This window comes from Anabrus simplex, chromosome 1, assembly GCF_040414725.1.
Source record: "Anabrus simplex isolate iqAnaSimp1 chromosome 1, ASM4041472v1, whole genome shotgun sequence".
Taxonomy (NCBI): domain Eukaryota; kingdom Metazoa; phylum Arthropoda; class Insecta; order Orthoptera; family Tettigoniidae; genus Anabrus; species Anabrus simplex.
The window spans coordinates 393,775,218-393,791,429 of NC_090265.1; the positions used below are offsets into that span (position 1 = coordinate 393,775,218).

The window sequence follows — 16,212 nt, forward strand, 5'->3', positions numbered from 1 at the left end:
TATCTGTGTGACCCAAAGAAGAAAAGGAAAACCTCGTACTTGTGCCACGGGCGCAAAAAACCAATCTGTTTGGAGTGCGCTGCATTCAACAGGAGTAGAAATGAGGACTAAGTTACTGCCTTGCAGATTTTTTCCATGTTAATAATTTTCATTATTTGCCACCATTTCTGGTTAGTCATGACTGTATTCTAAGTGACTGCAGTAGAATTTTTCATGTTACTTAGTGATATATCGTATTGTTCCTTAGTTCCTTTATTGTTGTCAAATTTTTCTGTGTTTCTACCTTTTGTCATAATTAAAAAGATTTGTCATCAAGTGGTAGATTATTCCATTACTATTCACATATTTCCCCATCAGGAAAGGTCACTATTGAGTACTGGTAATGTTTCTAGACAATGTTAGAATTTATACATGTATTAAAATGTAAAAAACTTTCAGCGGTCTCATGGTTAGTGTTACAAATCAAGACCTCGGTTCTTACGGGTTAAGATTATTTTCACTCATTATTATATCAGGCCAAACTTATTTTAAATCTCAATCCACCTAACCACTCAATACGGCCATTTTGGTCTTGTGTTTTGTTTTCATAGAACATTGACACAAACTCTTTTTGTACATTGAACTTTGGTGACACAACTTTGAACCCAGAACATTTTTTTTTTTTTTCCTTTGTTATTTGCTTTACGTCGCACCGACACAGATAGGTCTTATGGCGACGATGGGACAGGGAAGGGCTAGGAGCGGGGAGAAAGCGGCCGTGGCCTTAATTAAGGTACAGCCCCAGCATTTGCCTGGTATGAAAATGGGAACCCAGAACATGAAGTTACTATCAAGATTAAGCAGTGATTTAAGGAAAGGTGTTATATTTTCATTAATTTTAAACTAGTGTTGTAAAAAGTGATCTCACATCACACTTAATCATTTCAGTCTCAACCCATTCAATCATTCACAAGATTATTATATATTCATGTGTTTTGTATGTTTACTTTAAATATGTCAATGTCTGTTTTCAAGGTTTTTTTGGTTGAAGATGAATCGGAATATATGTTGAAACTGGTTCCATTTAATAATTAAATGTTGTAATTAATATTATAGCATTGTTTTGTATTGAATTTTGTTCCTATTTTATCCATGCACTAGTCAATAGGAAATTTCCCGTATTTTATTCTCAACCAATCAGCGTTTTCTTCTACATATTTGATTATCCAATAAAATTTTGGGGGTGTGTCGGGCATTAGTCCAGATCTCTCTCAAACCTTCTTCTCGGGTATAAAAGCTGGCAATTTTTCGAGCTACCTGGTCTTCATGATCGTCCAGTGTACTGAGTGTGTGCTAATAGTGGAGGCGGGGGCATTTCGCCCTTCATCGAGCAGTCCAGTGCAATAAGGTAATGGCAGCAATGTACTAACGAGGTGATAGCCTTTGAAAGCTAACCCAAGGGGAAGGTTTCCTGCCTTTAAGAATATAACTAATTTCCAATCTTCAATAATGTAAACTACTTCTTCAAATGTAAATCTCAAACTAGCCTAAAAACTTAGCCGAAATTCGGAAATATAGAGAGTGCGACACCCTCTCGACTTCCCTATCCACTTGTATTTGAAGTGACTATGTTTTTGTAACCTTTTCCTATCTGTAGCCTTGTAACTTAAATTCATCTCCATCTAGTCACATCAGTAAAATGGGAGTAGCCTGTGCAACGTCAGGCCATGAGCCCAACTAGGGTTTTACTTCTAAGTGTAAGTTTTCAAGGAGTGCAAGTGTCTGCCTCCGCTGCATTTTTTTTTGGGCCAGTAATTTTAACATGTGTTCTTTTTCTTCCCACAAAGGCCCGGTAGAATGAGTATTGATACTCCTGTAAAACTTAGTTTTTCTGTAAAGTGGTTAGACCATGAGAGTTAAAGACAGTGAATTCTGTTTGTATTGTAAAATGTAGGTTGTGCCTTAAGAGGCCTGAAAGTGTAAATTTTAGTGGGTGTTGAAGGTTGCCATGAGAAGGCAGTAAAGGTATAAGCTTTGGAGCATAGTCTCCTAGATATTCATAGAGCACAGATGCTCTTTCTATTCTTGTAGATATACTCTGTAAATGAAATGGGGACTGTCTCCTTAACTTTTGAGTGTGTGGAGCAATAATGCTCAAGTAACAGTTGTAAAGGTTGGGAACTTTAAGCTCAGATTGTTGACTTGTGAATTTTTCTGATTTCTCCAAACTTGTAACTAAACTCACCAACTAATTTTGTATCCGAAATCTTGTACTGTCACTGAGCGACTGGTTTTGTTAACAGTTGTCATTGGAAAAAAAAAAAAAAAAGTCCAAAAGAAATATAACTTTGATTTTTAAAGCTTTTAATTAATCTTTTGCTTTTAGTATGAGTAGATAGACCGGTTCATGCCCGCACCTTCTTTTACCTCTGTCAACCACGGAAACTCCGTAACAGTCATGAAGCAGAAGGTATAGATAAAATTAAGACCTGAAATGATGAAGTATAGTGGGAAGGCAGGGGTGATATGATTTCATAGAATAATAAGATTAGCATGGAGTGTTGATAAGGTACCTTTAGATTGGACAAAAGCAGTAATTGTGCCTATCTATAATCAAGGGTACAGGAAGGATTGCAACAACTATTGAGGTATCTCATGGATTAGTGTACCAGGCAAAATATTCACTAGCATCTTGGAAGGGAGGGTGTGATTAGTCGTTGAGAGGAAGTTGGATGAAAACCAGTGTGGTTTCAGACCACAGAAAGGCTGTCAGGATCAGATTTTCAGTATGCACCAGGTAATTGAAAAAGGCTAATTTTGTATCTGAAATCTTATACTGTCGCTGTGTGACTGGTTTTGTTAACAGTTGTTAACAGATCTAGAGAAAGCACATGACAGGGTACCGAGGGAAAAGATGTTTACCATACACGGGGACTATGGGATTAAGAGTAGATTATTAAAATCAATCAAAGGCATTTATGTTGACAATTGGGCTTCAGTGAGAATTAATGGTAGAATGAGTTCTTGGTTCAGGGTACTTATAGGGGTTAGACAAGGCTGTAATCTTCCACCTTTGTTGTTCGTAGTTTACATGGAACATCTGCTGAAAGGTATAAAGTGGCAGGGAGGGATTCAGTTAGGTGGAAATGTACACTGAAAAAAATGGAAATTGCAACACCCAAAAGGAGTGGTGCTACTTTGCTGCAATTGAACATGCAGGACGAATGTTCGGTTGTGATTCGATGATTACACTTTCAGGTCCCTCTGACCGCAAGTTTGGACAACAATCAATACAGGATGTGCCCACCACGAGCTGCAATACATTGATGAATTCGTCGAGGCATGGAGTCAAGAAGGCCCTGGATCGCTTCCTGAGGAATTGTGGCCCATGCTTGCTGCACTGCATGGGTCAGTTTTTCCAGAGTTGTGGGTGGGTGAGGACGGTTGGCCAGTTGTCGACCCATCATGTCCCACACATGCTCAATAGGACTGAGGTCCAGGGATCTGGCGGGCCATTCTAGGGTTGTGATGTCGTGGAGAACTTCTCTGGAGATGCGTGCAGTGTGAACCCTGGCATTGTCCTGCTGAAACATCCCATTAGCAATGTTCGCCATCATAGGGACAACCACTGGATTGAGTACCCTATCAACGTACTGTCGAGCAGTCATAGTGCCCTCAACAAGCACTAATTGTGATTTCACATTAAAGCCAATAGCTCCCCAGACCATAATGCTTGGTGTTGGCCCTGTGTACCTCTCGACAATAAGATCTGGGCGGCCTCTCTTCCCGGTACGTCGGCATACATGATTCCGGAGATCACTGCGGGCAAGACAGAAGTGCGATTCATCACTAAAGATGACCCTATGCCATTTGTCGACCCACGTCGATCTTTCTCGACACCAGGCCAGCCTTACACATTGCTGTTGTGGGGTCAATGGAACACCTTCTGCAGGGACACGGGCTCGTAAGCCAGCTGCACGCAGGCGATTACCAACTGTTTGTTGTGTAACATGAGGTGCCACATCTGTTCGAATTTGTGCTGCTGTTGCATGGGGTTCAATCCGGGCCATCCGAATCATGCGGCGAACCTCTCTCACAGTTGTATGTCGCGCTGGGCCCGTGCCAGGTCTACGAATGTGGGTACCTTCATTCGACTACTGCTGCCATACACGTTGTACCGTAGATGCCTGTCGGCCAACACGTGCAGCGACAGTCCTTAGCAATAAACTAGCCTCACACAGCCCAATTATCCGAGCCCTCTCAAATGGCAACAGTTGTTGATAGCGTGCTGTTCTCTGTCGTCGAGGCATGTTTGACGGGGAACACTTCACTGCACAGACTGCAAGTCAACTGCGCTACACCAGAGTCCGTATACTGGAGTTGATTCCTCCGCGACCAATCATGTGGGGAGACCTGTAGCAACAATCCAATGGGTCCGAAACTTTGATTGTTTACATACCTACATGGTATCATTCCATACCTTGAAAATCAACACAAATGACCAATGCCTTCATGGTGTTGCAATTTCCATTTTCTTAAGTGTAGTAAGCAGTCTGGCCTATGCTGACAACTTGGTCTTAAGGGCAGATTGTGCTGAAAACCTGTAGTCTAATATCTTGCAACTTGAAAATAGGTACAATGAGTATGGTATGAAAATTAACCTTTCGAAGACTAAATTGATGTCAGTAGGTATGAAATCTGAGAGAATTGAATGTCAGATTGGTGATACAAAGCTGGAAAAGGTAGATAATTTCAAGTATTTAGGATGTGTGTTCTCCCAGGATGGTAATATAATAAGTGAGATTGAATTACGGTGCAGTAAAGCAAATGCAGTGAGCTCGCAGTTGCGATCAACAGTATTCTGTAAGAAGGAAGTCGGCTCCGGGACCAAATTATCTTTACAACGGTCTGTTTTCAGACCAACTTTGCTTTACGGGAGCGAAAGCTGGGTGGACTCAGGATATCTTATTCACAAGTTAGAAGTAACAGGCACGAAAGTAGCGAGAATGATTGCTGGTACAAACAGGTGGGAACAATGACAGGAGGGAACTTGGAATGAGGAGATAAAGGCTAAGTTAGGAATGAACTTGATGGATGAAGCTGTACTTATAAACCGGCTTCGGTGGTGGGGTCATGTGAGGCAAATGGAGGAGGATAGGTTACCTAGGATATTAATGGTCTCTGTTATGGAGGGTAAGAGAAGTAGAGGGAGACGAAGATGATGATGGTTAGACTCAGTTTCTAACGATTTAAAGATAAGAGGCATAGAACTAAATGAGGCCACAGCACTAGTTGCAAATAGAGGATTGTGATGACATTTAGTAAATTCACAGAGGCTTGAGGACTGAACGCTGAAAGGCATAACGGTCTATAATGATGATGTATGTATGTTGCTTTTCTCAGGTTCTCAGCACAGTGAAGCCAGGTAGGAAGTACTCTTTCTCAGCCTATCAATCAGTGCAAAGATAGTGAACAGAATACAATTGCAGGTGGATTTTTTTGTGTATTGAATGAGAGCAGTTACCTATTCCTATGGAATACATGTTTCGTCATAATCATTTCAAAATGGTTGATTACAAATGTGAAGTCGACGCTTACCTTTCTTATATGTTAATTCAATTTTTCTGACTATAAAACCATGATAGAAATCAGTCAAGGTAGCCATCAGCAAAATATGAACTGTTTAAAAGATTTTCACTGAAGTTAATCAAACCTAGCCATTGTATGCCTTTCAGTAAATAATCATTGTAAACTAAATATAATAAAGATTTTAACAATAAGATACCATATACAAGAACTCATTTTCCATCAACATTCACTGCAGCCTAATCATCAACATAAATACTTCTGTTTGTCCAGATAAGGAAAATTCTTTAAATATCATCAATCTTCTCTATAGTCTTTTTTCCCTTGGTACTTATCAATCAATCAATCAATCAATCAATCAATCAATCAATCAATCAATCAATCAATCACTACTGATTTGCATTTCAGGCAGTCGCCAGGTGGCAGATTCCCTATCTGTTGTTTTCTTAGCCTTTTCTTAAAGGATTGCAAAGAAATTGCAAATTTATTGAACATCTCCCTTGGTAAGTTATTCCAATCCCTAACTCCCCTTCCTATAAACGAATATTTGCCCCAATTTGTCCTCTTGAATTCCAACTTTATCTTCATATTGTGATCTTTCCTACCTTTAAAGACACCACTGACACTTATTCGTCTACTGATGTCCTCCCACGCCATCTCTCCTCTGACAGCTCGGAACATACCACTTATGATTGTTAGCGTAAATTGTATAATTGTATATTGTATAATATTGTATTATAGGAAAAATTTTCTTCTCTTGTTAATTTAATATTTAGTGCTTGACAATAATGTATTTTAGTGTACCATTTGCCACCGAGGTAGACACCTCATTTGCAAATAAAGAGATTTTGATTTGATTTTTGATTTGATATAGATGTCGATTCCCATAGGGAATCTGAAATATTTGTCCCACATGAGTAAATTTATAATACCAATATAAATGGTCCATTATTGGACATTATAAATTTTACCAGTATAAATGGTATTATTATTAACATACCACTTAGTCGAGCAGCTTGTCTCCTTTCTCCCAAGTCTTCCCAGCCCGAACTTTGCAACATTTTTGTAACGCTACTCTTTTGTCGGAAATCGCACAGAACAAATCGAGCTGCTTTGATTTGGATTTTTTCCAGTTCCTGAACCAAGAATCCTGGTGAGGTTCCCATACACTGGAACCATACTCTAGTTGGGGTCTCACCAGAGACAAATATGCTCTCTCCTTTACATCCTTTATACAACACCTAAATACCCTCATAACCATGTGCAGAGATTTGTACCCTTTATTTAAAATCATATTTATGCGATTACCCCAATGAAGATCTTTCCTTGTATTAATTCCTAGGTATTTACAATGATTCCCAAAGGGAACTTTCACCCCATCAATGCAGTAATTAAAACTGAGAGGACTTTTCCTATTTGTGAAACTCACAACTTGACTTTTATCCCCCTTTATCATCATACCATTGCCTACTGTCCATCTCACAACATTATCGAGGTCATTTTGCAGTTGCTCACAATCTTGTAACTTATTACTCTGTACAGAATAACATCATCTGCAATATCTCTGATTCCACTTCTTTACACATATCATTGATAAATATATAAGGAAACATATAGGTCCAATAATACTGCCTTGAGGAATTCCCCTCTTAATTATTACAGGGATAGATAAAGCTTCACCTACTCTAATTCTCTGAGATCTATTTTCTAGAAACAGAGCCACCCATTCAGTCACTCTTTTGTCAAGTCCAGTTGCACTCATTATTGCCAGTAGTCTTCCATGATCTACCCTATCAAATGCCTTTGACAGGTAATCGCGATTACAGTCCAATTGACCTCCTGAATCCAGGATATCTGCTATATCTTGCTGGAATCCTACAAGTTGGGCTTCAGTGGAATAACTTCCTAAACACAAACTGTCTTCTATCAAACCAGTTATTAATTTTGCAAACATGTCTTATATAATCAGAAAGAATGTGTTACGATAAGATAAGATACGATAAGATAACATTCGACTTTCACTCCTTCAAGCCAGTTAAATAAGACTATAAACAGCTACGTAAGAAGACTGTTGTCTTATCTTAACATATGAAATTAACATCTTTAACAGTCTATCAGCTTTACTTTTTGTTATCCTCCAACAGGAGCATCCAAGGAAACACATTTCTATTTCATTATATATATAAGGAAACATAAAGGTCCAATAATACTGCCTTGAGGAATTCCCCTCTTAATTATTACAGGGACAGATAAAGCTGTTTATTGCTCTACCCTCAACAGCTATTGGGCACATTGACTCAGCGCTCTGGAAAGTATAATCTTGTGAACTTGTGACATGCAGGTTGACACTACAATTTTAACCAAGGACATTCTAATAATTTTTATGTTTAGACGAACACCTACATTGCTATCCTTTTTTTTTTTATGACTTGTAAGAACAATCAGGATCCTGATTTTTCACCATACAGGTTTGAGTTTGAGGCTGATGATGCCCTTAATATGGGTGAAACATGTCCCTTAACATTTTATAATATTTAATTCTAAAAAATGATCTCTTTGTATTGAATAGGTGGATGTTAAAAAAATAACACTTTTAACATACTTTGTATTTACACCCTCCAGTTCCGTGAGAAAATTTCTGCATCCATTATATCATTTCTCAGACATGATTCAACTCCTATTACAATATCTGGTAAGTATATATCTATTAAATTACTTAATTCTATTCCTTTCTTTACAATACTTCTACAGTTGAGCACTAACAGTTTTACGTCATCCCTACTTGATTTACAGTTCCTTGTTCCCTTAACACCGCTCCCTAGCCCATCCTGTTTTCCTAAATGTACCTCCCTATAACCCTTCTAAACAAATTTCTTAACTTACATGTACCACTGTGGTTTAAGTGAAGGCCATCTGAGCGCAGATCCCTATCTCCTACCCACGCATTAGGATCTAGAAATCTCACTCCCAGTTTCCCACATACCCACTCCATAGTCTCATTTAAATCCCCAATCACCTTCCAGTCAGTATCCCTCCTACACAGTATTCCACTGATAACAATCTCCGCTTCCTTAAACTTCACCCGTGCTGCATTTACCAGGTCCCACACATCCCCTATGTTGGTACTTATACCTGCTTGCCTTACGTTGTTAGTACCAACGTGAAACACTACCACCTTCTCCTTCTCTTCTACTTTCCTCAACATCTGCCCTAACATAATTCCTGGATAACACTCTACCCTAGTATCCTTTCCTCCATACACTTTCCCGACATGTCTAACGATAGAATCACCCATGACCAGAGCCTCAACCCTACCCACGTCATTTGATCTCCTCCCTTCCTGGTCATTCCTATCTTTCCTGACAGCTGCAAAAGCTACTTCCTCCTCCCTTTTCTCCATCCCATGACCCTGTTCCACCTGTCTTTTCCTTTCCACTACTCCACAATTCCCTTTCCTACCTCTTCCCTTTCTCCTACTTCCACACTTCTCGGCAACAGTTCCCTGTTCCTCATCTTCCCTCGGTTGTTCTACCTGCAGTGACTCGTACCGATTTCTCACCAACACCTGTCCTGAATTCTGATCCTAAATGGAGCTCTTAGCCTGCAATCTCCTTCCCCTTAAAACATTAGACCACCTGTCTCCTACAATTCCCCCCTTTCCTCCCCATCCCTCTATTACAACTACTGTATCCTGTACATTGTTTGAGGGAGGCCTACTTTCCTTTTTGTCCTCTGAGAGAATCCTAATTATCTCCCTCAAGCTCTCCAGCTCCTTCCTCATACTCCTTAATGCCTGGCCACACCCACAGTTCCTACACTCCTTAGCCATTCTTTACTAAATAATGAAAAGAAAAGGAAAAATAAGATAACTTATTCATATGACTTCCCTAGATACAGTGTATGGACCATAGATCAACAGATTATCCCTATATAATGAATTATACCTTCCAAGAAGTACATTCTCAAAAATGTAATGCTTCTGAAGAGGTTTAATAGTTTGAGCTGGGCATTGGTAAATGAGATATTTATCTCAGCTGTTTATATAGACTGAAGATTATTAATTTCACTACATTTAATGACAAAAACTTACCTTATAGGGATGGTCCCTACCTGTCATCAACATGTGAAGTTAACACTTAAGTACTGGAAAGGAATAAACAAGTGTTGAATCAAGTCATATAAAGTGAGAAAGGAACATGAAAGAAAACATATAATAGAATGAACACAATGGCACATCAGTTTGGGAAGAGGTAGCAATAGAAAGATGAGACAAGGCCAAGTATAAAAACACAGGAAGACAAGGACAATCTCCCATCTTCAAATAGACAGACTCTCTCCTCATATATCCCAGTTCTTCTACATCCATCTCTTCTCAGACTCCAATGAACTCATTTCTACTTCTTAGCCTCATCAGGAGGGAGGGCATCAATTCACTTGAGGGGCTATCTGATAGATCTTCAGTCTACCAGCAGGAGTGAACGATAAGAAGAAAGCCGAATAAATACATGGAATGGGATGAAACATAAAATATGTTGATGCCTGCCCTCCTGATGAAGCTAGGAAGCAGAAACAAGCTTGTTGGAGCTGAGAAGAGTAGGATACAGAAGAACTGGGATTGATGAGGAGACCCTATCTGTCTGAAGATGGCAGTGTATGAAGATGTGGAGATTGTCCTTGTTCTTTTGTGCTTTCATGTTTGCTGTCTCAGTCTCTCCATAAACACTTTGGTGTACCCCCACTCTTCATCTTCCTTGCAAAGCCTAGTTTGTTCCGCGCATATCTTGGCGCCATAATATTACCGACGAGCTCTACTTTTGGATAGTTTAGATCATAGGGGCTTTTCATATTTTTGCTTTTCACAGCCTTTCTATTTCTTTATCTTATATTCTCATTCTTCTCAAGGCTGGAGTTTTCTCCTTCTTGAATTCTAAAAACGGCTGATAATTTTAACGGTTTCCTAGTTTTGCTACACATATTTCACAAAAAAAAAAAAAAAAAAAAAAATCCAAGCAAGATTCGTTTTTACATCACACTGAAACAGACAGGTCTCATTGTAACAATGGGATAGGAAAGGGCTAGGAGCATGAAGGAAGTGGCTGTGGCCTTAATTAAGGCACATCCCCAGCATTTGCTTGGTGTGAAAATGGGTAACCACAGAAAACCATCTATAGGGCTGCCGACAGTGGGTTTGAACCCACTATCTCCCGAATGCAAGCTGACAATTGTATGATCCAAACCACGCAGCTCTTCGCCTGGTAAGCAAGGTTTTAGAACACACTTTTGAGCATTATTATTTACACTTCAGTGCTATGACTGTTAAGAAGCAGCATATGAATAATGCTATAAATACTTATCGTGGGTAAAAGCTTGTCTTTATACCTAAATCCATGGACTCATTAATTTGTTATTTAAAGAATGATGGTTCATGACTAGATGATGAAATGTCTAATGGTGTGGACCACACAGAAGACACCAGATATTATTCAAATTAAATATACAAGCGATGTCAGTACTGAACTATGAAATTGTGTGAATAAAGGAAATAATATAATACTGTAATTAATAAATTTCTATATTAACCCATTAGTGCATAGCATCCAGACATCATATGCACGGTTTTAAGCCCACGATAGTTTCTTACTTCAGAAAGGCTGTAGCTAATCGGAACCAAGAATACATTATCCTTCATTCTTAGCGTTCATTGTTGAATCACATTTGTAGCCAGGATGGCGGCACGACAGTACAGAGTGATGAGCAACAGGTGGGATTTTTATTTATTAATTTACAAATAATTCTAATAATTGTACTTTGGGACAGATCATAATGTTGACACTTTTGTGAACATATCAATGCATAAATATGTCAATTAGGTCTTATTATTGAGGTGATATAGGCTTGTAAATATAGCTGTCCTCAAAATTGGATGCTATGCACAGGGTGTACTATTGTCTCAGACATTTGTATTCACTTTCTAGTTTGACGGTGAGCAAAATATTGGAAGTTTTGGAGGAAGAACCAACATGCAGAGAGGAGCAGCTGATCTACGTTGAACCTCCTGATGACGGATGTGAAACGGATGCTGATAGTGACATATCGGATGATGTGCATGAGGGTAGCCTAAATCACCTTGGCAGAAACCTACTTCTGAGTAAATGTGAGGTGCAGATTGCATCAACGGAAGATGGGAAAGAGACGCTTAGGTCCTGTGGAATTAAAAAAATTAGCTGAAAAATCTACAGATGAAACTGAAAAACTAGAAAAAAGATGCAAAAGGGAGCTGTCATATGAAAATGAAAGTAGTCATACGTTAGATTTGGCCAGTACCTCTGTTTCTGATAACCCTGTTAGGAAATCCAAAAACATCAGTAAGTCTAATAACAACCCACAAGAAGCAACCTGCAGGTGGACAAGATTACAATCTACATCCCATTTGGTGACTGACTGTGTTCTCATTCCTCCCATCAGATGACACGCAAAATTGTGGAACTCCACTAGACTTCTTTTCATTACTTTTTACTAACAATTTACTGCATTTCATTTTTGAACAGACTAATTTATACGTATCACAAAAGTACTGTAACTTTGATGTGACACACAAAAGTACTGTAACTTGATGTGACAAAAAAGGGAAATTCTTGTTGTAATCGGAGGACTTCTATTATCTGGTTATGCCAAGTATCCTAATAAGAGAATTTACTGGTCCAAGGAGAATGACGTATCAACTATTCTATCAGAGAGTATAAGATGCAATCGCTTTGAGCAAATTTTAAGGCATTTTCATCTAAATAATAACAATCTTCATGATGGGAGTGATTGTTCAAGCTCAGGCCTTTACCGACCTCGCTGGAAGCCGCCTTTAGAAAACATGGGGGAACTGATGAAAATATCTCCTTTGGTGAAAGTATGATTCCATATTATCGAAAGCATTATGCCAAACAGTTCATCAGAGGAAAGCCGATATGTTTCGGTTTAAAAAATTGGACCCTGCACTCTGCCAGTGGCTATATGATATCTTTCCAAGTGTACACAGGAAATGAAAAATAAAGGCCGAAAGAATCTGGACTTGGTGGAAGCGTAGTCTTGTCTCTCATTGATGCAGCTTGAACTGAATCCAACAGGGGGCATAAAATATACTTTGACAGCTATTTTACGTCTGTGAAGTTGCTAAGACATCTGGCTTCAAAGCAAATATGTGCAATGGGGACATTACAAGAAAACCAGACAGAGTAAGGTGGACATGAGAGAAAGAAGAAGGAGGATCATATGACTACAAAAGTTGTGGTGATGTGTTGCTGGTGCACTGGAATGACATCAGTGTAGTCACTGCTGGTACGAACTATGAACAGATAAGTACAATAAATACAACAAAGGCATGGGAGGAGTGGATCAGCTTGACCAGTTTTTGTCAACATACAGGTCACACATGAGGCAGAAGAAATGGTAGTGGCAGATATTCTCATACTTTCTGGATGTAGTGAATGCTTGGCTGCTGCACCGTAAAATACAACCAAACAGTTCCGAGGGCCTCTTGAAGTTTCGTTGTTACATTGCCGTAACCCTAAAAATGAATGGAGAACAATCGCACCAGGGAAAGATGGTCCCTACACCAATGAAAGAGGTACGCTACGATGGATTGAATCACTGGCCTCTTTTAAACGATACAGAAATAAGACGTGCCCTCTGCAAAGGAAAATCGAAATTCACGTGCAATAAATTTATGGTTGGACTTCACCTGAAAGGTTTCCAGGGATACCATAATCAGTAAATGAATATGCCTAAATGTAAATAGTCACATATACAGTATTGTGATAAGTGTGCAGTGCAAATTTAGGTATGGAAATACAGCTCTCTAACAATGCCTAGTTTGCAACATTATTGTACAATCTAATGCTGAGTAACTAGTGTTGTAATACTGACCGAGGTGCATAGCGTCCGATATATCGCATGGCCTCTGTACAAAAACTATCACTTATATGAATATTCTGATTGTTGGAATATGTTTTTGTAATTATTAGGAGTACACATGTACAGATAAATCAAAATAAAACACAAAAAGTAACTTTATGCACTAATGGGTTAAAATAAATAATACGTACATTTTAAACTGATAAAACTTAATTAAAATAATATATTATTTGAATCAATTTGTTTGGAAAATTTTAAGCAAAATCCATGTGAACATTCATTTTGCATTTTTGCAATATTGTTTTTAGACCTTAAACCATTACCACTATCATCACTGTCATCATACTTCTGGAGTGGAATTCTGAATGTGGGGTATTCTGCACTTTGTGGTTGACTTCAGTGCTTGTAAATAACACAGGAAATTGACTATTAACAAATCTAGTTTTAGAGCTTCAGTCTGGTAATGAAGAGAAATCTTTTGATATAACTATTCATTTATCTAGTACCTACAGGAGAGCAATGAACAGAGCAGCCCTAAATATGGACTTAAGAGATGGCTGGTATAGAATCTCACAGAGATTAAACACCACACATCACTAAATTGAACTGAAACACTAAATACAAACCAATTGGTAGCAAACAGTCAATTACTTCAATTAGAATCAGGATATTAGTACAATATTTACAATTTTGATAAACCTAAAAAAGATTTTGGGATGAAAAAAGAAAATAATCTTGTTTTTAACACATAAAATTTGTTCCTGTAAGTATTAAGTACTTTAGGAGATAGATAAATTCTTTCATGAATATGTGGAGTTGTAGAGGAGCCATGAAAATTGCAATAAAATACTTTTGCATAAAATGTTACATTCCTATGATTCTTTCATTAAACTGTCACCTAAGAATAATATTATTATTATGTGAAACTGACGTTGCAAGTACATTGCTATAGTAATATATTAGACCTGGAATGAAGGCTATAGCCATGGATAATAGGAGACAGCACAGCAGTTTAAATAAAGGAGGGAGGAGAACATATAGATTTTGACTCGGGTATTGATTAAAATCAATTTACTTGTCTGCTTAATACATTAAGAAATGATATGATAGTTTTATATTTTTCCCGCATGAAATTTCTATTTTTAAGATATATTCTTAATATTTTGTATGGTAGTACTGTGTATGGCTAAACATTCCACAAAATATCTCAACACAATGCTTTTGTCAGGACAACAGTATGAGGAGTACAAAGTTGAAAATTCATAATTATTGTAACTCACCTGGCTCAACTGTCAAGGCAACAGATAAGAGTGTCAGTAACAGAAGAGCCATAACTGATGGCTCACAGAGCACAACTGATGCATCTTGCTGGTCCTGCAACAGAGAGAGGGACATCAGAGTGGGGAGTCAAGGAGGAGGGGGAGGAGGGGGGAGCAGGGTCAAGAGCAAGAGAGACAGAAGTTATTAATATGTGATTGTATTGCTTTTCTATGCACTTCTGATTGGTTTACGCTTTATGTACCCGATGCTCGATGCTATCCTTCACATTGCTAACTAATGACTAGCTTCTGTTCAACATAGACATTTTTTTTTTAAACCTTGGAAAGGAACACCAGGGAAAAAAAAAAAAAAGTAAGAGCAGAATACTGGAAGGAAAAATAAGATGAACCCAATGTTTACAAAATACATAAAATAAAATTTATTCATTCCAGTAGCAATTTATAGTATAGTATAAAAAGTAACTTTTTATTGATTTACAAAGGAGAAAAATGTAGGAAGGCATTAGTAGAGTTTTTATAAAGCATGACTGAAACACATTTGTGCTCAGACCAGTGAAAAATTACTTAGATACTTGCTGTATCAGGGAAAATTACAAATTAAAGAAATTAGGAACTTTATATGAGTGTGAAGAAAAATTTAAACAAAAATGATACATAGCATAGTATGCATTCATATCAGAGTTTTCTATTCTCTGTGAACAGGCTTGTTGGAAGTAGTTACTAAAGAAAAAAAGTAACCAAAGTGACTAAATTTTGTAAGTTACATACTCATATTGTTGTGATCACTACTTGATATTAAATAACTAACCGGCCATTTCATAAAAGATTAAGGGTCAGCGTTACAAATATGTATGCTAAATTGGAATAAATAAAAAATAATAAGAGAAATGATCAAAAATTACATGCTCAATTTGCCTTTGCTGGCGAGATGTAGTGTTTACAGTGCCCTATATTTTCTGGTATGGGCTAAAATAAATTTGTTACTTTCAATGACCTGTTTCAGTCTCATGACAATATGAAAGTGACTGAGATATGAGCGATGCTAGTAATAACATTCCTTATGCAGCCAGTCCCTGTTATAAATGGTATGAAAATACTGCTCATAGGGTCAGCTGGTGAATGCTTATCAGTGTGCTTGGCAGACTGATATGTAATAAAAACATTTGGCTTGGTGAGGAAAGCAACAGGAAACTATCTTACTCCTCATTTTCCTAGTATGACTCTTCAGTGATGCCTAGTCCATCTATGACAGCTGTTGGCGGAGCTGAATACCCAACACACACATACATGCTCAATATAACATATTACCAAATAACAGTGAACTGCTTACAAAAGTATCTTTCAGCTTGAACTACAATTGCAACTTTGAGAAATTCATTTCAATTGAGTTGACATGAATGGTAGCAGTTATAATTTTTTTTTAACAGCCATAAAATCCTTCCAATGCAGCCTGATAAAAATA

The 16,212-nt window shown here is 38.0% G+C and overlaps 1 protein-coding gene across 3 annotated transcripts in view; it reads right to left on the minus strand.

Moving 5' to 3' along the window:
- Nucleotides 1–16,212, minus strand: part of LOC136856832 (venom protease) — an 82,345-nt gene that overhangs the window by 62,882 nt on the left and 3,251 nt on the right. For 2 of the 3 annotated variants that reach the window (XM_067135002.2, XM_068224985.1), the window contains exon 2: nt 14,751–14,844. The exons of the other annotated variant lie outside the window; for it this stretch is intronic. In XM_067135002.2, the coding sequence (XP_066991103.2) occupies nt 14,751–14,802 (52 nt within the window). In that variant the 5' untranslated portion in view covers nt 14,803–14,844. The remainder of the gene's footprint in view (nt 1–14,750; nt 14,845–16,212) is intronic. 3 annotated transcript variants of the gene reach the window in all.